At 49.5% G+C, this 22069-nt stretch overlaps 1 protein-coding gene and 1 pseudogene across 2 annotated transcripts; both read left to right on the top strand.

Annotated features, from left to right (window-relative positions):
• The first annotated feature begins 3528 nt into the window (after positions 1–3528).
• On the top strand, positions 3529–13965 carry LOC129694892 (mucin-5AC-like). Of its 2 annotated transcripts, XM_055631644.1 has the most exons (6): positions 3529–4051; positions 5615–5707; positions 6247–6342; positions 10982–11077; positions 11914–12023; positions 13839–13965. In XM_055631644.1, the coding sequence occupies exons 1-6, from the start codon at positions 3904–3906 to the stop codon at positions 13875–13877; spliced, it is 582 nt and encodes a 193-aa protein (XP_055487619.1). In that variant the 5' UTR covers positions 3529–3903; the 3' UTR covers positions 13878–13965. The 2 variants fall into 2 exon arrangements, with proteins under 2 accessions (XP_055487619.1, XP_055487618.1); XM_055631643.1 differs by lacking the exons at positions 11914–12023; positions 13839–13965 and having other exon boundaries at positions 10982–11903.
• Positions 13966–20505: 6540 nt separating this feature from the next.
• Positions 20506–20608, top strand: LOC129694904 (U2 spliceosomal RNA; annotated as a pseudogene).
• The last annotated feature ends 1461 nt before the right edge of the window (positions 20609–22069 follow it).

Here is a 22069-nt window from a genome sequence, read left to right as displayed (position 1 = left end):
CCATACACTAGGATCATTATAGATACCTAAAAAATTTTACCTGGATAATGGATATCCCGGTTAGGGCAACTATGGGAGTATAGAGCATTCCCAATGGTCTAACCTCAGCCCTAAACTATTATAAATATTAAAAATGGCCATGAAAATATTAAGAAAACAAGCATAATCATGGCATATATTGGATGATATCCTCATATTAGGGGAAACAAAGGAATTAGCTGTGGCAGCAGTTCTAGCTACGAAACAGCTCCCTAAAGCTGAGGTTCATCCCACGCCCAGATAAATCAGAATTGAAGCCGTTAACTACCATGGATTATCTGGGCTTCAATAACAATTCCATCCATATGACTGTTACTTTGCCAAGGTACTTGGGTCACTATAATCAAATCATGAATGTACCCACTGAAGCTATATCACAATTAAGGTGGTGGGCAGACATATATTTGGCATAGTTCTCAGCCCTATTATCATCACCAATCCCAACTTGGTTATTAAAAACCGTTGCCAGTACTTTAGGCTGGGGAGCAACTAAACTCCATATCCAGCACAGGTAACAGATGGACCTATTCAGAAACATCGTTACTACACACACCGGGCATCAACTACTTGGGATTGGTGATCGCCTATTGGGCTAAAAAGCATATGCATTTCAAATGCAGCACGTACATATGTGGTTACGGATTGATAATACTATGGTGGTGGCTTATATCAACCATATGGGGAGCATAATAATCATTGTTGTGCAACAAATTGGTCAAACAGATCTGGCAATGGTGTGTCAAAAGACATTTTAACTATCAGCTGCCTATGTCCTAGGAAGCTAGAACACAGTGGGAGACACCACATCACGGGTAAAAATTTATGATAACATTGAATAGATGTCAAACCCAAAATATCTGCTAACGGTATTAAGCAGTTTGAAAGCCAGATATCAATTTGGTTGCACAAGACGGGATCACCATTAACCTATGTATGTGACTTAGGAACCAGATCAGAGGCAGCAGCGGTAGATGCCTACACGCTGGAAGGGGGAATTTCTGCTTTGCCTTCCTCCCTTCTGCCTCATCAGACGGGCACTTCGCAATACAGATGGAATCTGTCTCCGAGATATTGAACGTGCCCGACCGGCCTAAGCCATGGTTCCCAGTTCATCACGACACGGTGGGCGAGTCACCTATGGATTTCCCTAGTGGACCATGGTTGCTGACTCAACCCAGTATCAGGCACAAGCCACCCATGCCAGAAAAACATCAAACTCCTGGGTGCAGGTTTTGAATAGACCTTACCAGGGACTGGGATTATCCAAAGGAACCATTACCACCATGTCGGCATCCCTGCGAACAGTCACCAAGAGCTAACATGGGTAAAATACTGCCACGACGCAGGGACAACATACCAAACTATTCAACTACTGACGCATTGGAGTTCCTGGAACATCTACACCATGACTAAAAGGTGAGTTACAGTGCCGTCAATACAGCATGGAGCGCGTTGTCTGCTTATCCAAAACAGCATGACAGCAGAGCATGGGATCCCATCCACTGAAGATAAACTTATGAAGGGCAACTATAATAATAAGCCCCAAAAACCCAGGTATACCCATGTATGGGATATTGGTGTGATATTGACATATCTCAGAGAATGGCACCAGCCAGATCCCTCAGCTTGCTCAATCTATGTTAAAAACGCTCATGCTTATGGCTCTCGTATACGCTCACAGAGTCCAGTCACTCCATAAAACTAGACTGGATAACATGGTGATTACCCCAGACGCATCACGTTCATATTCTAGGTCTGGTAAAAATCTAACTCGCAGGTATATGGGACTAGGCGAGATTATGAGTTCGGCACGGACTAGTAGGGTCGAGATCGCCTGTGTTTTCCGTGCTGTAATCGTTATATGGCTATATGGACCAGGAACGCCCAATTCACTGGTGGGATTCCGGGCCTACCCACCAGAGTCCAGGTTGAGTGTGGTGACCCATCTACTACAATATATAGACACAACCCACAATCTTAGAGGGAGAGGAAAGCCTATGGGTCAACCACAGAAACCCCAAGACGGGGTACGAGCCAACCACTCCAAGGTGGCTCAAACAGGTACTGAAAGCTGCCGGAATAGATAATAATACAATTTAATCCCATTCCACTAGGGCAGCATTGATATCAGCGGCTGAACGAATGGACATCCCGGTTGACCACATTCTCAATACGGCAGAATGGTCAAGGGAACGACGTTCAGAACATTTTTATTGTAAACCGTTGATAAACCTGATTTAATTGCAGAAAGAATATTACAAACTGCAATATTAATTTAAGCTCAGGGGAGCTCTTTATGTTGTTATTGTTAACAAATACCTTTCTGTTTCTTGTGAAAGCAGATCCACTGGTTGATTACGATAACACTTCCTCCCTCAAAAACTTCGGCAGTGAGTGAAATAAAAACTGTTACACGGTTTGAAATCATAGACCTTTGAAGTCTTCACGGAATCACTCACGTGACTCCGAAGTAAAATAGTAAGATTAAACGAGTACTTACCAGTATGAAGTTTGATCTGTATTTTATGAGGAGTTACGGTGAGGTATTACGTGCCCTCCGCTCCCACCCTCAATATATAGATCAAACTAATAAACTGATGTCTCATGATCTTTACTATCTTACTTCAAATATTGTGTCTATCCTGTGATTTCACACCGCTGCTTCGAAGTATGCCGCACCTGCGCACTGGGCTGGGATCTTCACGTAATACCTCACCGTAACTCCTCATAAAATACAGATCAAACTTCATACTGGTAAGTACTCGTTTAATCTTACTATTAAAGTCCATTAGTGCAGAAATTCACCCCAACTCAGAGTGGGGGGGGGGGGGGGGGGTCACGTGGAGTAAGATGACACTAAGCTGGGGGGCAGTGTTAACTGTGAGGAGGATGCTAGGAGACTGCAAGGTGACTTGGATAGGCTGGGTGAGTGGGCAAATGTTTGGCAGATGCAGTATAATGTGGATAAGTGTGAGGTTATGCATTTTGGTGGCAAAAACAGGAAAGCAGACTATTATCTAAATGGTGGCTGACTAGGAAAAGGGGAGATGCAGCGAGACCTGGGTGTCATGGTACTCCAGTCATTGAAAGTAGGCATGCAGGTGCAGCAGGCAGTGAAGAAAGCAAATGGTATGTTAGCTTTCATTGCAAAAGGATTTGAGTATAGGAGCAGGGACCTTCTACTGCAGTTGTACAGGGTCTTGGTGAGACCACACCTGGAGTATTGCGTACAGTTTTGGTCTCCAAATCTGAGGAAGGACATTCTTGCCATAGAGGGAGTGCAGAGACGGTTCACCAGACTGATTCCTGGGATGTCAGGACTGTCTTATGAAGAAAGACTGGATAGACTTGGTTTATACTCTCTAGAATTTAGGAGACTGAGAGCGGATCTTATAGAAACGTACAAAATTCTTAAGGGGTTGGACAGGCTAGATGCAGGAAGATTGCTCCCAATGTTGGGGAAGTCCAGGACAAGGGGTCACAGCTTATGGATAAGGGGGAAATCCTTTAAAACTGAGATGAGAAGAACTTTTTTCACACAGAGAGTGGTGAATCTCTGAAACTCTCTGCCACAGAGGGTAGTCGAGGCCAGTTCATTGGCTATATTTAAGAGGGAGTTACATGTGGCCCTTGTGGCTAAGGGGATCAGAGGGTATGGAGAGAAGGCAGGTACGGGATACTGAGTTGGATGATCAGCCATGATCATATTGAATGGCGGTGCAGGCTCGAAGGGCCGAATGGCCTACTCCTGCACCTAATGTCTATGTTTCTATGTTTCTAAGACATGTTTTGGAAGGAGAGTGGGTGAAGAGAGACTGGATGATGCTTCCAGTCCTTTAGTTCCCAAACACTTTTTCCAGTCTGATGACCTGTTGTGGTGTTACTACACTCCCGTTTCTCTGTTCCATTATTCCAGATCACCAGATGTCCACAGGGGAACAGACCCAGGAATCATCGACTGGAGAATCCACCCAGGAACCGTCTTCTGTCCCAGTGGGAGACACATCCTCAGGTACCAAGTCCTCTCACATGTTATTGCTTGTCCTCATTAACCCTACAGCCGGCTTTTGGAGAGGGCGGTAGTTTGTTCAACAGTGGACAATAATCCCCCTTGGATTGATAGACACAAAATGCTGGAGTAGCTCAGCGGGTCAGGCAGCATCTCTGGAAAAAAGAATAGGTGACGTTTCAGGTTGAGGCCCTTCTTCAGACTTCACCCTTGGATTGAGGATGGTTGAAGAAACCGCTGTAGAAATGCTGCCTACCCGCTGAGTTACTCCAGCACTTTGTGTCTTTCTTTGTAAAGCAGCTCCTGCAGTTCCGTGTGCCTCCATATGGGTTTAATGGGTAAGGGAGTTTCAGTGGTTAGTGGGGTGGGTTGCAGGCTTCAAGGAAGGGTTATAACTTGGGGTTGTGAGCAGGGGTGGGTTTTCTCTGAGGATCAGACCAGGGCAGAGCAACAGCTGAGGGGTTATGGGAACTAAGGAGGCAAAATGGTGCAAAGAATGAGAAATGTAAGATCAGTGGGAGGGGTAATGAGTTGTGGTAGTGGTAGGTAAGTGGTGCAATATTACGTTGGGGGGACGGGTTGCGTTGGGGGATCGGGTGAGTGGTGGAATATTGTAATGGGCAGCGGGTTGCGTTGGGGGACCAGGCCTCCCGTGTGACAGGGTCCCACTTAGTCTAGTTATTTTTTTAAAGTAGTGATCATACCTGCCTTAACTACCTCCTCCTGCAGCTTGTAACAAATACCTACCACCCTTTGTGTAAAAAAACCCCTCTCCTTAAACCTATTTCCTCCGATTCTGCATTTCCCTACTCTGGGAAAAGACTGCATTTCCCCGAACTTTTCCTCTCATGAAGTCCTAGTCGGCTCAACATCTACCTCTGGCTCAGGCCCTCGAGTCCTGGCATTTTTGTCTAAAATCTTCTCTGCAACATCAGTAGTTGGGATGTGCCCTGGGTGGAGGAGTTTCAAACAGTGAGGGGGGGCAGGTCTTGGAGAGCGGGATAGGGGGGCAAGTAGATATATTGGAAATGAGTAAGTATAGAAGAACGGAATGATGGGTAAGGAGGGAGTGGGTGACTGGTGATTGAGGGTGGAGGAGGAAAGAGAGTGGAGAGGTCGAGGAGAATGTATTTGATGACTGACTGACACAGGGGGCAGGGCAGAGAGGGAGAGGAGGGTGGAGGGAGAGAGGGAGAGTGCGAGATCAAATGCAGCTCTGTCGGAGAGAGGGTTGAGTGGGAACATAGAAGTGTGGTGAGGACTGTGTTTCAGGAGTGGGCATTGTTGAAGGCCAGATACATCACCTGTGGGACTTGGTGATGGCAAGGGGAGGAGGTAGAGAGAGATGGCTACAGGGGAGAGAGAGGGGTGAGATGGCAGGGGAGGGGCCATGAAATCAGTGGGATTATGCTGGACAGATTGCAATGTGTAACGGATGGAATGATGGAGTGGAGGGAGAGGGATGGACAATTGTTGGGGTCACCAGAGACTGGTGTTGGCCGTGCACTTCAGAGCTGCGGGATTATTTCCCCACTACACCCACTGTCTGTCCACACTTTATTACAGATCCACACTCCGTACCAACTGGGGAATCCCAGGAAACAACAGCCCAACCCCAGGAGGATTTGTCCAAGGTCCCAGAACCAGATACAAGCTCAGGTATCTGACGACATTGGTATCTCCAAGATGATAGTATTTTTAAAGTGGAGATTTACAGTTTCTAATTACAAAGTTGGTCAAAGGTTTGGAGGGGAAGACAGGAGAATAGGGTTGACAGGGAACGATATATCAACCATGAGTAGTCGATGGGCCGAATTGCCTCATTCTGTTCCATGACATGAATTTATGGACATGAGATTGAGGATGAAGTGGAAAAAAATGGAGAGCTTGAGGAGAATATATTTTGTAGACAGACCGACCCATAGGGGCAGGGGCTGAATGCTGGAGTCAGAGAGAGTCAGAGAGAGAGAGTGTGAGAGTACTCTACAAGAGCACGGCTTTACAAGGGAGCGAGGCGTAGACCATGTTCGAGGAGTTTGTAATGTTGAAGGTGAGACATGTGACCTGTCCGTGACCCTTGGTATATTGTGGTGTTAGCATGGACTCTTTGTGTCTGCAGCCGACTTCCCACCTGATCAGCTGATCATTGTGTTTTCATCTCTCACCCTCCCTATCCCACCTCCATTCTCTTCTTCCAGATCCACCATTGGGCACAACTCAGGAACCCCAGGGAACAACGAGTGGAGACTCTGGTCAGGGTTTGACCAGTGACCCAGCAGGGTCTGTAAGCTCAGGTATCAGTGTTGGGGAGAGTGAAACACAGAACAGTACAGGAACAAGCCCATTGTCCCACAATATCCGTGCCACAGATAATGCTGTTAAACATATCTCCTCTGCCTGCACCTAATCCATATCCTTCTATTCATTGCATGTCCACTTGCCTAAACAAAATACTCGTTGACAGCCATTACCTCTGAAACTCAAAGCCCTGACAGATGAAGGCAAGCAAACCATATGCCTTTCTATCATTGCCACTTTGAGGTTATTATAGACTTGGACCCCAAAACCCCTCTGCACATCAATGGTCTCAAGGGTCTCGCTATTAACCATAATTTCTCGTTATATACGGATTCCAAAGGTCAACACCTCACACTTACTCGGACTAAACTCCATCTGCCATTTCTCTGCCCATTTCTGTAGCAAATCTACACCCACTGAATACTTTGACAGCCTTCCTCACCATCTGCACCTTCACCAAATGTATCATCTCTACACATTTACAAAAGACACAAAGTGCTGGACTAACTCAGCAGGTCAAGCAGCATCTCCGGAGAACATGGACATTTCCCAGCGAAACTCCAACGTCAGATGTGGGCTAACCTAATAACTGCTGCCCCCATTTTAGTCTCCCTAGTGTCAGTCTAATAGTGCTGTAATGTCCTTTGCCCCAATTTAATATTTCCCCCAAGGTCCAGACACACCTATTCATAACTCTCTTAAAACTGTGATCACTTTCCCAAAATGCTCTCCCACTGAAACATCAGGCGAGGCTCATTTCCGTGCTGCAGAGCTGCAGGATTATTTCCCCACTACACCCACTGTCTGTCCACACTTTATTACAGATCCACACTCCGTACCAACTGGGGAACCCCAGGAAACACCAGCCCAACCCCAGGAGGATTTGTCCACTGTCCCAGAACTAGACACAAGCTCAGGTATAGATGGAGGGATCATTGGAGCAGTGGGGGATGGGTTGGGGAGGGGAACATGAGAAGAGAAAATAAATCAGGAAAGGTAGTCAAAGGTCAAAGGTCAGTAGATCAGAGTGCATCCGTGGATAACAAGAGAAATCAGGGATAGTATCAAAGCGAAGGATGATGCGTACAAATTAGCCAGAAAAAGCAGCCTATCGGAGGACTGGGAGAAATTCATAGACCAGCAGAGGAGGACAAAAGGCTTAATTAGGAAAGGGAAAATAATTATGAAAGAAAACTGGCAGGGAACATAAAAACTGACTGCAAAAGTTTTTATAGATATGTGAAGAGAAAAAGATTAGTTAAAACAAATGTAGGTCCCTTGCAGTCAGAAACAGGTGAGTTGATCATGGGGAACAAGGATATGGCGGACCAATTGAATAACTACTTTGGTTCTGTCTTCACTAAGGAAGACATAAATAATCTGCTGGAAATAGCAGGGGACCGGGGTCAAATGAGATGGAGGAACTGAGTGAAATCCAGGTTAGCCGGGAAGTGGTGTTAGGTAAATTGAATGGATTAAATGCCGATAAATCCCCAGGGCCAGATAGGCTGCATCCCAGAGTACTTAAGGAAGTAACCCCAGAAATAGTGGATGCATTAGTGATAATTTTTCAAAACTCTTTAGATTCTGGAGTAGTTCCTGAAGATTGGCGGGTAGCAAACGTAACCCCACTTTTTAAAAAGGGAGGGAGAGAGAAAACGGGGAATTACAGACCAGTTAGTCTAACATCGGTAGTGGGGAAACTGCTAGAATCAGTTATTAAAGATGGGATAGCAGCACATTTGGAAAGTGGTGAAATCATTGGACAAAGTCAGCATGGATTTATGAAAGGTAAATCATGACTGACGAATCTTATAGATTTTTTCGAGGATGTAACTATTAGAATGGATAAGGGAGAACCAGTGGATGTGGTGTATCTGGACTTCCAGAAGGCTTTCGACAAGGGCCCACATAAGAGATTAGTATACAAACTTAAAGCACACGGCATTGGGGGTTCAGTATTGATGTGGATAGAGAACTGGCTGGCAGACAGGAAGCAAAGAGTAGGAGTAAACGGGTCCTTTTCACAATGGCAGGCAGTGACTAGTGGGGTACCGCAAGGCTCAGTGCTGGGACCCCAGCTATTTACAATATGTATTAATGATTTAGACGAGGGAATTGAATGCAATATCTCCAAGTTTGCGGATGACACGAAGCTGGGGGGCAGTGTTAGTTGTGAGGAGGATGCTAGGAGGCTGCAAGGTGACTTGGATAGGCTGGGTGAGTGGGCAAATGTTTGGCAGATGCAGTATAATGTGGATTAATGTGAGGTTATCCACTTTGGTGGCAAAAACAGGAAAGCAGACTATTATCTGAATGGTGGTCGATTAGGAAAAGGGGAGATGCAACGAGACTTGGGTGTCATGGTACACCAGTCATTGAAGGTAGGCATGCAGGTGCAGCAGGCAGTAAAGAAAACGAATGGTATGTTAGCATTCATAGCAAAAGGATTTGAGTATAGGAGCAGGGAGGTTCTACTGCAGTTGTACAGGGTCTTGGTGAGACCACACTTGGAGTATTGCGTACAGTTTTGGTCTGAGGAAAGACATTATTGCCATAGAGGGAGTGCAGAGAAGGTTCACCAGACTGATTCCTGGGATGTCAGGACTTTCATATGAAGAATGAGTGGATAGACTTGGTTTGTACTCACTAGGATTTAGACGATTGAGGGGGAATCTTATAGAAACTTACAACATTCTTAACTGGTTGGACAGGCTAGATGCAGGAAGACTGTTCCCGATGTTGGGGAAGTCCAGGACAAGGGGTGGTCACAGTTTAAGGATAAGGGGAAATCTTTTAGGACCGAGATGAGGAAAACATTTTTCACACAGAGAGTGGTGAATCTCTGGAATTCTCTGCCACAGAAGGTAGTTGAGGCCAGTTAATTGGCTATATTTAAGAGGGAGTTAGATGTGGCCCTCGTGGCTAAAGGGATCAGGGAGTATGGAGAGAAGGCAGGTACAGGATACTGAGTTGGATGATCAGCCATGATCATATTGAATGGCAGTGCAGGCTCGAAGGGCCGAATGGCCTCTACTCCTGCACCTATTGTCTATGTTTCTAAAGTTTGTCTGACTGACAGAAAGCAAAGAGTGTAAATAAAGGATGTCTTTTCTGGTTGGCTGCAAGTGACAAGTGGTGTTCCACAGTGGCCAGTGTTGATTCAACTACTTGCCATGTTGTATGTTAAAGATCGGTATATAGAATTGATGGCATTGTGTCTAAGTTGGCGGATAATATGAAGATAGGCGGAGGGGCAGTAGTATTGAGGAAGCAGGGTCTCTGTAGAAGGACTTAGACAAGTTGACAGGTTAGGGAAAGAAGTGGCAAATGGAATACAGAACAGTAAAGTGTGAGGTCATGCACTTTGGTAGAAGGAATACTGTGAATGTTTAGAAATGGTGAGAGGATTAATAAATCTGAAGAAAGCGCTGGAGTAACTCAACGGGACAGGCAGCATCTCTGGAGAGAAGGAATGGATGACATTTCTGGTCGAGACCCTTCTTCAGACTGATAATAAATCTGAGTTGGGAATTTGGAATGCTGATGCAGGATTCCCAATAGATTAACTTGCAGGTTGAATCGTTAGTAAGGAAGGCAAATGCAATGTTAGCATTCGAGAGGATTCGAATGTTAAACAAATTATATAATGCTGAGGCTTCATTAATGGTCAGACCAGTGGAATAATGTGGGCACTTTTTGGCCCCATATCTGAGGAAGGATGTGCTGGCTTTTGAGAGGCTCCATATGTTTATATCAGTGATCCTGTGGATGATAGAGGATGAGGAGTGTTTGCTGGCACTGGGCCTGTAGTCACTGGAGATTAGAAGGACAAGGGGGATCTCATTGAATCTTACCCAATAATGAAAGGCCCAGGCAGAGTGGAAGTGGGGAGAGGGAGAGTCTAGGAACAGAGGGCACATCCTGAGGATAAAAGGACGTAGCTCTAGCATGGAATTGAGGAAGAATTTATTTAGCCGGAGGATGGTGAATCTGTGAAATTCATTGCCACAGACGGTGCTGGAGGCCAAGTCATTGAGTATTTTTAAAGCAGAGGTTGATAGCCTATTGATTAGTAAAGGCGTTACAGGTTACAGGGAGAATGCAGGGGATGGCGATGAGAGGGGACAATGCCATGATGGATCTAGGCCGATGGGCCGAATGGCCTAATTCTGCCCCTATGTATTACGGTCTTCTGGTTGTTTGTTTGGGGGTGGATATTCCTCCTTCAGATATTGGTGATGTTTGTGGTCTTGGTGACACCTCCCCATCTCTCCAGCCTTTTCCTTTTTCCCCGCACTCCTCAATTCTCTGCCAGATCTGCAGTTGGACACCACTCAGGCACACAAAGGGAACCATGACTGGAGACCCTGGTCCCAGTTTGACCAATGCCCCAGCAGGGTCTGAAAGCTCAGGAATCAAGATTGGGATCATTGATGGGAACGGTGCTCCCCATGGTCAGTCCTGAAGCTGGTCCCCACTCGGACTGTCCAGTCAGAGGTTAAGGAGGGGGAGTCACGGGGTCAGCGAACGGCCGAGGTTTCTCTAGAGGTTGAAGTCATCCATTTCCTGCCCATCCTGGTGGCATATTTACATGATTCCACTCTCACTCTCCCATCTCTTCACTTGTTCCAGGACCCGAGGGTGCCGGAACTGAGGCGCACAAAAAGTCAACAACCAGAGAGCCCAGCGGGACACCATCCACTGCCCCAAAGGAAGAGACATGTTCAGGTATCGGTCTTGTGTGTGGTGGGGTCGCCAATCAGAGTCAGTGTCCAGTGTCACCCCGTGTGGTCATCAGTCAGGGCCCAGTGTCCAGTGTCACCCCGTGTGGTCATCAGTTGGTGCCCAGTGTCCAGTGTCACCCCTTGTGGTCATCAGTTGGTGCCCAGTGTCCAGTGTCACCCCGTGTGGTCATCAGTCAGGGCCCAGTGTCCAGTGTCACCCCGTGTGGTCATCAGTCAGTGGCCCAGTGTCCAGTGTCACCCCGTGTGGTCATCAGTTGGTGCCCAGTGTCCAGTGTCACCCCGTGTGGTCATCAGTCAGGGCCCAGTGTCCAGTGTCACCCCGTGTGGTCATCAGTCAGGGCCCAGTGTCCAGTGTCACCCCGTGTGGTCATCAGTCAGGGCCCAGTGTCCAGTGTCACCCCGTGTGGTCATCAGTCAGGGCCCAGTGTCCAGTGTCACCCCGTGTGGTCATCAGTCAGGGCCCAGTGTCCAGTGTCACCCCGTGTGGTCATCAGTCAGGGCCCAGTGTCCAGTGTCACCCCTTGTGGTCATCAGTTGGTGCCCAGTGTCCAGTGTCACCCCGTGTGGTCATCAGTCAGGGCCCAGTGTCCGGTGTCACCCCTTGTGGTCATCAGTTGGTGCCCAGTGTCCAGTGTCACCCCGTGTGGTCATCAGTCAGGACCGTGGGTCTTGTCTGGTCAGATGGATCCCGCTGTCCTTGTGTTGTCTGGGTTTCTGCCCTTGTCTCCACCACCACTACCATCGCTCTGACACAGACTGGGTCCCGCGGGCCTTGTCAACTCACACAGCCGAGTGACGGACGTTCTCTCCCACTTCCAGCCCCCTGGCTGCTGACGGAGAAGGAGTGCGAGAGGTTGATCAGCGAGGCACAAGTGCTGTTCATTGGGGACCAGGGATCGCCCGAGGACATGAACGTCTATCTCCAGGAGGTGAGCGTTTACCCGTCGCTAACCCGAGGCCCGACAACTATGTTCACAGTGACCCTCACCCTCCCTCCTCACTCAGTGACCGTCAGCTGATGAACGCACCCCAAACAGTCCCCCCCCCCCCTCCGGCCCCCCCCGCCCGTCAGTCCCCCCCCCCCCCGTCCCATCAGTCTCCCCTGACCCCAGTCTGTCTCCCCTGACCCCAGTCTATCTCCCCTGACCCCAGTCGGTCTCCCCTGACCCCAGTCTGTCTCCCCTGACCCCAGTCTATCTCCCCTGACCCCAGTCTGTCTCCCGACCCCAGTCTGTCTCCCCTGACCCCAGTCTCCCCTGACCCCAGTCTGTCTCCCGACCCCAGTCTGTCTCCCGACCCCAGTCTGTCTCCCCTGATCCCCGTCTGTCTCCCCTGACCCGTCTGTCTCCCCTGACCCCAGTCTATCTCCCCTGATCCCAGTCTGTCTCCCGACCCCAGTCTGACCCCAGTCTGTCTCCCCTGACCCCAGTCTGTCTCCCCTGACCCCAGTCTATCTCCCCTGACCCATCTGTCTCCCCCTGACCCCAGTCTGTCTCCCCTGACCCCAGTATGTCTCCCCTGACCCCAGTCTGTCTCCCCTGACCCCAGTCTGTCTCCCCTGACCCCAGTCAGCCTCCCGCCGCCCTCAATCAGTCTCCCGCCCCCATCTCCACCCAGTCGCCCCCCGACCCCATTCTACTTTCTTCCCCAGTCAGTTCTTTGGTTTGAGGTTATGTGGTGGGTGTATCCCCACGATGGAGGTGTGAAGGAGGGGTAAATATATCCACATGATGGAGGAGAGGTGTAGAGGAGGGGTAAATATATCCCCACGATGGAGGTGTGAGGGGATTCTCCAGGATGGAGGAGTGGTGGTTGGAATCCTTTGTATTCAGGTGGAAGATGTTTCTTAGATCCACTGTGGTGGGGGCTTGCGCTCATGCAAGTGTAAACTTGTGGACATTCCCCTGGGTGGTGAGTTCCCACATTGTGTGGACGAGGGGATTTCCATGGTGGGTGAGGAAGGAGCTTCCCCTGGTATTAGAGCAGGTGGTGTTACATCCAATCCTGTGCTTGGACAGTGGGAGGCAGGACCTTTACACAGTTTATGAGAGAGGTGATTTGGAAGGTATGTGTGGTCCTGGTGTTATGGGGATGGAGTTGGTGGTGTGGGGAGGGATCCTCCTGGTGATGGGTTCTGCTGCTGGTGTTGTGGGGATGGAGTTGCTGGTATTAAGGGGAGGGATCCTCCTGGTGATGGGTTCTGCTGGTGTTGTGGGGATGGAGTTGCTGGTATTAAGGGGAGGGATCCTCCTGGTGATGGGTATTGCTGGGGTGGGGATGGATCCTGGTATGGGGGATGGGTTCTGCTGGTGTGGGTTCTGCTGGTGTTGGGGGATGGAGTTGGTGGTATTAAGGGGAGGGATCCTCCTGGTGATGGGTTCTGCTGGTGTTGTGGGGATGGAGTTGCTGGTATTAAGGGGAGGGATCCTCCTGGTGATGGGTTCTGCTGGTGTTGTGGGGATGGAGTTGGTGGTGTGGGGCAGGGATCCTCCTGGTGATGGGTTCTGCTGGTGTTGTGGGGATGGAGTTGGTGGTGTGGGGCAGGGATCCTCCTGGTGATGGGTTCTGCTGGTGTTGTGGGGATGGAGTTGCTGGTATTAAGGGGAGGGAATCCCCTGGTGTTTAGTGACGGGTTCTGCGGGGGTGAAGGAAGGATTCGTGCTCCTCCATCATGTGCCCCAGCTCTATGCCGTGATCCCACACATTGCGGTCTCACCCTCACCATCCACTGCTCTGCTCCACAGTTACGTGAGATACTGAGGAAGCAGCTCTACTGTAAATAAGTCAAGCCCAAGGAAAACGGAAGAAGAGGGGAAGCAGCTGAGCAGATCCTGCATTCGGATCATCAACAGAAGATTGTGCGAGTGTGGGGTGTGGGGTGGGGTGTACTGTTGGGCAGTGTGGGGTGTGGGGTGGGCTGTTGTTGGGCAGTGTGGGGGGTGTGGGGGGGCTGTTGGGCAGTGTGGGGTGTGGGGTGGGGCTGTTGGGCAGTGTGGGTATGGTGTGGGTGTGGGGTGGGTGTGGGTGTGGGGTGGGTGTGGGTGTGGGGTGTTGGGCAGTGTGGGGTGGGTGTGGGTGTGGGGTGGGGGTGGGGTGGGTGTGGGTGTGTGAGGTGGTGGTGGTTTGACAGGAATCCAACCTAATATTGTCGATGACAGATCCTCTTTCATTCTGTCAATTACATGGTTGATCATTTCTCAATGACGTGATTGAATGTAATCATGAGTTTAATTCTATGACCTATTCCTGTAATGTCTCAATATTTCTGACGCTACAGTTTGTTGAAGAAGAATATATTTCTATTTGTTTGTTACGCTGTAAAGCAACTTTAATTTACTAATGTTATTAAAAGTAAAACAATAAAGATACAAAGTAAATCCACGCACGTTCTCAGTTAACTTGCTGATAAAGGAGAAGGCTGGAAATCTACTGCAAATGGCCACAAACCTGGTGGTGCTGCTGAGTGAGGAGGGGTATCTAGGGTACAGGATGATGGTGAATAGTTGGTCAAATTGTCAGAGCAATGACGATGGAACATAATGCTGACCATTCCTGTGTGTGTCCTGCCTTTTGATTCTCCCAGCCTGTGAGCTGATTCAATGAGGGAGGATTAATAATGGTGGAACATACCTTTGGGCCTGAGATACGTGAGAATCACCCACACACCATATAACCATATAACAATTACAGCACGGAAACAGGCCATCTCGACCCTCCTACTCCGTGCCGAACACGTATTCTCCCCTAGTCCCATATACCTACGCTCAGACCATAACCCTCCATTCCTTTCCCGTCCATATAACTATCCAATTTATTTTTAAATGATAAAAACGAACCTGCCTCCACCACCTTCACTGGAAGCTCATTCCACACAGCCACCACTCTCTGAGTAAAGAAGTTCCCCCTCATGTTACCCCTAAACTTCTGTCCCTTAATTCTCAAGTCATGTCCCCTTGTTTGAATCTTCCCTACTCTCAGTGGGAAAAGCTTATCCACGTCAACTCTGTCTATCATTTTAAAGACCTCTATCAAGTCCCCCCTTAACCTTCTGCGCTCCAAAGAATAAAGACCTAACTTATTCAACCTTTCTCTGCAACTTAGTTGCTGAAACCCAGGCAACATTCTAGTAAATCTCTGTACTATCTCTATTTTGTTGACATCCTTCCTATAATTGGGCGACCAAAATTGTACTCCATACTCCAGAATTGGTCTCACCAATGCCTTGTACAATTTTAACATTACATCCCAACTTCTATACTCAATGCTCTGATTTATAAAGGCCAGCACACCAAAAACTTTCTTTACCACCCTATCTACATGAGATTCCACTTTCAGGGAACTGTGCACAGTTATTCACAAATCCCTCTGTTCAACTGTATTCTTCAATTCCCTACCATTTACCATGTACGTCCTATTTTGATTTGTCCTGCCAAGATGTAGCACCTCACACTTATCAGCATTAAACTCCATCTGCCATCTTTCAGCCCACTCATCCAACTGGCATAAATCTCTCTGTAGACTTTGAAAATCTACTTCATTATCCATAACCCCACCTATCTTAGTATCATCTGCATACTTACTAATCCAATTTACCACACCATCATCCAGATCATTGATGTACATGACAAACAACAGTGGACCCAACACAGATCCCCGTGGCACCCCACTAGTCACTGGCCTCCAACCTGACAAACACCCACCACCAACCTTTGGGAGGTTAAATGAAAGGGGGAGTGTGCCGTAATTACAAGACCCTAAACACCATTCATATGCAGAAGGATCTTGTAGTTCAAGTTCATAGCATGCGGAAGGTGACAGCACAAGTAGATAGTGTGGTAAAGAAGGCGTATGATGTGCTTGCCGTTATTACTAGTGGCATTGAGTCAGAAAGTTATCATGCTGCAGATTTGCTTCAAGATTTTATTGTATGACTAGACCAAGTGCAGACCCGTTGGCTCTGTTCCCCCAACGTGTGGTTGCGGGGGAGGGGGGCTGGTTGGGGGGGGGGGGGTATACACGCACTAACTACCCCCCCGCACACACACTAACTACCCCCCTTGATATTATATTTATATTATAACCCTATTATTAATTTGCTTCTTTTACCCCATAACCGCCCTATCTACTGACGCATAACCCCCAACTCGCAGGCGCGTCTAGAGAGGGGGGTGGGGGGTAGAGAGTGAGAGCAGAGAGAGAATGGGGAGAGACAAACAGAAAGGGGCAGAGACAGAAGGGCAAGAGACAGGGGGAGAGGAGGTGGAGGAGAGAGGAGGAGGGGGGGGGAGGGGGGTGAGGGAGGGATGGGAGGAGAGCGGGGGGGGAGGGAGGGGGAAGGGAGGGGAGGTGAGAGGGCAGGAGGGAGATGGGGTAGGGCAGAGAGGGGGAAGAGTGTGGAGGGAGGGGGAGATGGGGTAGGGGAGAGAGGGGGAAGGATAGGGAGAGGGGTGGGGGCAGTCCATCTATTCCCCACTCCCTATCACCCCCACTCCTCTCCCTCTATTCCCACTCTCCTCCTCACCTCCCCCATTCCCCCCTCTCCCACCCTACTCTCCCTCAATCCCCCAACTCCCCCTCTTCACCTCCCCAGGATCTCGCCTGTCCTCCGGATCTGCAGAACTTGCTCGTTCAGAGAGGAACACAGAACAGGGAGGAGTGAGAGAGCCAAATGCCAGCTCGCGTCGGGGCACGGCGGGGGGTGTTGATGTAAGTCGGCCTTGTGACGCCCGCAGCCGTTGATAACTGCCATCTGACAACAACCCTTTAAAGCTGCTAAAGCAAGACGTGTTTGCCCAGGAGCGAGCGTTCACAGCAACGAAGCACCGGCTTCTGACTCTCTGGAAACCCACAGCTGGAATGAGCGCGCAGGGGATGGGAGGGCGCGTTAGGTGCGTGGGGCTTTGCGAGCTGCGCCGGCTGTGAGGAGAAAGTTCAGCGGAACCTATGTGGAGAAATTCAGCATTTGAGGAGTCGCTGCCCCAAGATCTGTAGAACAATGAAGCTACACCGGAATGCAGCTGCAGAATCTTTGTTCTGCAGAACTTTCGCGATATTTAATTCACAGTGGCGGGGGGGTGGGGCCAGGATGCGAGTGAGCCTGGATTGGTCGTCATGTGGGCATTGTGACGTCAGCAGCTGGTGAGTGGTGTTTAGATTTGAAAAATCGAGTTTTGTGATAAATTTTATTGAAAATGTGGGGAAATAATTGAGCAACGAGTGGATTTCTGAACTCATAAGTTACACACACACACACACGCGGATATCATGGAGAGGTGGCTGCAGTAAAACTGCTCACCAGTGCTCCGACTTCACGCCAGAATTAGCCGAATGTGCAGTAAAACACTTTTGTTTACTTTTGTTAGAGACTATTCTATGAAAATATTCTATCAACTACATGCATACCAATTATTTCATTAGTAATAACACACTATTCGCTTATCTTAATCTTGTTCAACAACAGATGGTTAATGCTGACACCTTATTTCTTTCTAAATTATATTTTTCAGAGCTCTAGTATAAATCAACCATCCCTATTAACCCTTTTCTCACACAAGTTAAACACAATACAAGGGAATCTTGACATTATTCCATCTCATCTTTCAGGCGGACTGCGCCACCATCCCCTCTCCAAGCCAATCATTAGCCTCCCATTTACTGCAACGTATGTATGCTACTAGTGGTAGGAGGCGCGGGTGATCTACTATAACTCCTCACAGAAGGGAAAACAAGCTTTGTTATCTCCTCTACTATTTCATGTTTACATTTACCATCCACCCTTCAACACATTCGCAGACATGAGGTAATACGTCTAATCTTACTTTGCTGATTCCCACGTACCTCTGATTCTCTTTTGCATGTTTCAATAGGTTTGGGATAGTTTGACGTTGTCTTTGTCCTTCACAATTCTGAGCTTGTGTGAGCTAGTATGTTGGGCCAAAAGTATGCTTTCCTTATTTTGTGGTGATATAGTAGTCCTCCCTCCCTCCTTGTCCTCCACTTCCCCAGCCTGCCCTGCCCAAAGATCCTATAGCAGAGCAAGATAGGCTACTCCTGCTAAATGCAATGGACTGACGTGTAGTACGCTATGGAGGGGATCATGGGCATTTTTCCACGCCCATTTTAGCAACCTGAGCCTACCTAACCCGACCCGACTCGCACTGTAATCAATGTTGCGGGGCAACAGTTTGTGTGGGTCAGATTCATAAATCTGTCAGTTCAAACTTCTTGTCAAGAATAAAATTTGATTCTGGTAATTGTCTTTTTTAATGTTTTTTAAATAATTTCTTTTTAAATGGCTCACAAACAGTGTTTGAGTTGATTTTGTAGTAACCGGAATCGACCCGACTCGCAGGGTGATTGACAGGGGGGGACTTTTTGTGCGTGATATAGGGTTAGATTCATAATTCTGTTAGTTCATAATTCTGTTGATTCTTGTTAAAGAATAAAATGTTTATAAACACACATACATGAAAATTATATAAATGTATATAACACACACAATTATATTTCTTCTAATCCAATAATGAACTTTATTTCAGACTAGACAAGGGACATTAAATAAAAAACATTGTAAACCTCCCTGCAACTTCACACACACTAGGCCTTATCCCCCCCCCCGGCACTCTCTCGCCTGCCCCCTTACTCCAATGTCCACCGCCCCCCCCCCTACTATGCCCTCTCTCCCCGCCGCCCCTCTCCCCCCCGCTCTCTCTCCCCGCTGCCCCGGGCCCCCGCTCTCTCTCCCCGCTGCCCCGGGCCCCGCACTCTCTCTCCCCCCCGCTGCCCCCTCTCCCCTCTGCACCCCTCTCCCCCTCCCCCCGCTGCCCCGGGCCCCTCTCTCTCTCCCCCGCTGCCCCCTCTCTCCCCCCCCGCACTCTCTCTCCCCGCTGCCCCGGGCCCCGCACTCTCTCTCCCCCCCGCTGCCCCGCACTCTCTCTCCCCGCTGCCCCGCACTCTCTCTCCTCGCTGCCCCGGGCCCCGCACTCTCTCTCCCCACTGCCCCGCACTCTCGAGCAGGCAGGCAAGCACATGGGTGGTCGCAGCTAACTCGGTTGCAACTTGCCGCTGCTTGCTGGAAATTGTTGAAAATGGAGATAAATATAAATGATATGCAAGAATTGTTGAGATGACTTTGCTGTAGGCTTGCAGGGGGACTAGGTGCATGTATGCATTTGATTATTGACACATTTTTTATTTTCCTTTCCCCCTAGGCCTAGATGAAATGCAAGTGTGCAAGTGAAGCCGCGACTGGACTAGAGCCGCCGATAATGGTGATTTTACTTCGGAGTCACGTGAGTGACTACGTGAAGAACCCGCTTCCAACGCATGCGTGTCATATCGCTACACGCATTGCAACGAGTCACACAGGGGGAACGACGTTCCCCAGCGGGAGAATTTGAAAGTCGGGAACAGCAGGTAAGAGACTCTGCGTTCCTTTTCTACTTACCTTTTAGGTGGAGACATGGACCTGATCCATGAAGGCTGCGGAAAGCTGGCGGGGGAGAACCGCGGAGTGCGGGCAGCCGGCAGGAGCAGCAACGGCACCAATTTCCTGGAGGGAAAACCTGTGCCCGACTTCGCTCCCGCACCGGCAAAATTCACTTCTCGGCCGGGCGGGAAGCGAAGCAAAGACGTCCCGTATGCCAGTCTCAAGCGAGTCTGGCTTGGAGCAGTCGCTAGCGGCCAGCGCGGAGGCAGCAGGACAGAGAGCACGGACCAGCGCTGTAAGTACCGGGGGTACACAGCAGGGCTGGAAACGCTCAGCGAGTGCAGCGGCACTAACGGAGCAAAGGAACTGGGGACGTTCGGGCCGAAAACCTTCTTCAAAAGGTAAGCACCGGGGTTGGTCCAAGGGGTCCCTACGAACAGCCGGGTTTTACCGGCTGCGGAACTGCCGCGAGGGACCAGTCCCGTGAACACCGGGGTCGGTCCGAGCGGCTCAAACCCGACACGCAGGGAACGACGTTCACCAGCGGGAGAATTGAAAGTCGGGAACAGCAGGTAAGAGACTCTGCGTTCCTTCCACTTACCCTTTAGGTGCAGACATGGACCGGGTCCATGTAGGCTGCAGAAAGCCGGCGGGAGAACCGTGGAGTGCGGGCAGCCGGCAGGAGCAGCAACGGCAGCGGCAGGAGCAGCAGCGGCAGCAGCAGGAGCAGCAACGGCACATCGATTCCCGGAGAGGGAAAACACCTGTGCCCGACTTCGCTCCCGCACCAGGGGAAAATTCATTTCTCGGCCAGTATGCCAGTCTCGCTTTGGAAGCGAGTCTGGCTTGAAGCGGCGCTACCGGCCAGCGCCGAGGCTCACAAACTGAGGACATTGCAGTGGAGTTGACCGGCTGCAATCGACCGCGAGGGACCAGTACCGTGAGTACCAGGGTCGGTCCCAGCGGGTTTTTTAGTTACAGAGATCGCTTCTTGGCCTTTTGGCTAAGATCAAGTGTAGTATCTGTTCTTATCAGTTTAATATCTGATACGTCCCTTATCTAGAGACCATATAAGCAGGAGTGCCCAGAACTGAGGGCATTGGAGTGGGGTTGACCGGCTGCAACGACCGCGAGGGACCAGTACCGTGAGTAACGGGGTCGGTCCCAGCGGTCTGAGATAAACGAGCAGCCAGGAGCGCTGAGAGTGTTGGAGCCGGTTTTGACCGGCTACACAGCAAAATCCCGACGAATCGGGTACAACCCCACGGACCCCATGAATTGAGTGGCGGTGCAGGCTCGAGGGGCTGAATGGCCTGCTCCTCCACCTAATTTCTATGTTTTTTCATAAAAATCTGTTTGTTAATCCTTTGGTTAAAGTATTAGATGGGTCCAGGGCGCTGGAAGTACGGAGACGGCGTGGACCCGCTAGCCCACGCTGGAGGAAGCCGGTACGAGTGGCTGCAGCATGACAGCAGCCAGCACAGGTGCCTGTGAGTACCGGGACCGTGTGGAGAGGTGGATCTACATACAAGACCGGTGCGGTCAGTGGTGGGGCGAGGAAAACCCGCAAACCAGTGCCCGTGTGTACAGGGGACGGAAACAGCGGAGGGAAAAGGAGCTCCTTCACAGTAGCAGTCACATGGATGTGGAGACTAGCCACAGTGGGCAGGAGGTAAGCCCCACATGGGTACCCCGTGCGGGACCCCTAGAGATCTCTAACTCTATAAAAAAGAGTAGGCAGGACCCTGATGGGCCAGAGCCTGGTAATACAGCGTCCCATGATCCTAAAACAGCAGGGACTCTGCTGGACATGGTGGCTGATTACTTTAAACCAAGTCAAACAGGGGTAGACTTGGATCCCAGGATGGCAATAGTATTAACTATATGTCTGGCCACAAACTCCAACAAGAAATATTTACAGAGACTGGCCAGACATCTGCCACCTGGCAACTGTGAGGCATTACAGGTGCCCAGTGTAAACCAATGCATTTGGCAGCATATGGGGAGGAACATCAGGAACCAGGACCTCAAGATCCAGAAAACCTTAAAGGGATTGACGGCAGGGATCACAGCATACACCCGCACCCTGGACAAAACAGAGCTAACCAAAGACCATCAAGACGCACTAGCTCTGTTTAGTAATATGCAATATGAGCTGAACTACATGTGGAAGGCTGCCATTCAGCCAGCACTGGACCCCTAAAATGCTACCATTTGCAAACAAAGAACTGTGGGTGGACGAAGCCAAGACACTGGGGCTCATCAAGGCCAGCGCAAAGGCCTATTTTGGAGCACGATACCAGCCACATGCAAGGCCATAAAAATTGTGGCTCATACCAGTGGCAGTGCTAGAAATCAATATAACCCGCAGCAGCCCTTTTTAGGGTATGGCCAGGGACGGCCACCCTGGAAGATGCGGAAGCCTCAACCTCCCACACAACCCTGAACAAGAGATATCAAACCAGAACCCCCCTTTTCAAAAAACCAAGGAAATAACACAACCACCGGTAACCATGGAGGTAGGTGGGTGTGGTTCTTCTGTAAAAA

The sequence above is a fragment of the Leucoraja erinacea genome, unplaced genomic scaffold, assembly GCF_028641065.1.
Source record: "Leucoraja erinacea ecotype New England unplaced genomic scaffold, Leri_hhj_1 Leri_84S, whole genome shotgun sequence".
NCBI classification, from domain to species: domain Eukaryota; kingdom Metazoa; phylum Chordata; class Chondrichthyes; order Rajiformes; family Rajidae; genus Leucoraja; species Leucoraja erinaceus.
The sequence above is the reverse complement of the archived record's forward strand: the minus strand, read 5'-3'. Positions and strand labels throughout refer to the sequence as shown.

Coding starts and splice junctions, on each gene's coding strand:
- LOC129694892 (XM_055631643.1), top strand. CDS start 3,904: ATGACCTGTTGTGGTGTTACTACACTCCCGTTTCTCTGTTCCATTATT. Junction 4,052..5,614: donor AGTGGGAGACACATCCTCAG/GTACCAAGTCCT, acceptor ACTTTATTACAG/ATCCACACTCCGTACCAACT. Junction 6,343..10,981: donor AGCAGGGTCTGTAAGCTCAG/GTATCAGTGTTG, acceptor CACTTGTTCCAG/GACCCGAGGGTGCCGGAACT.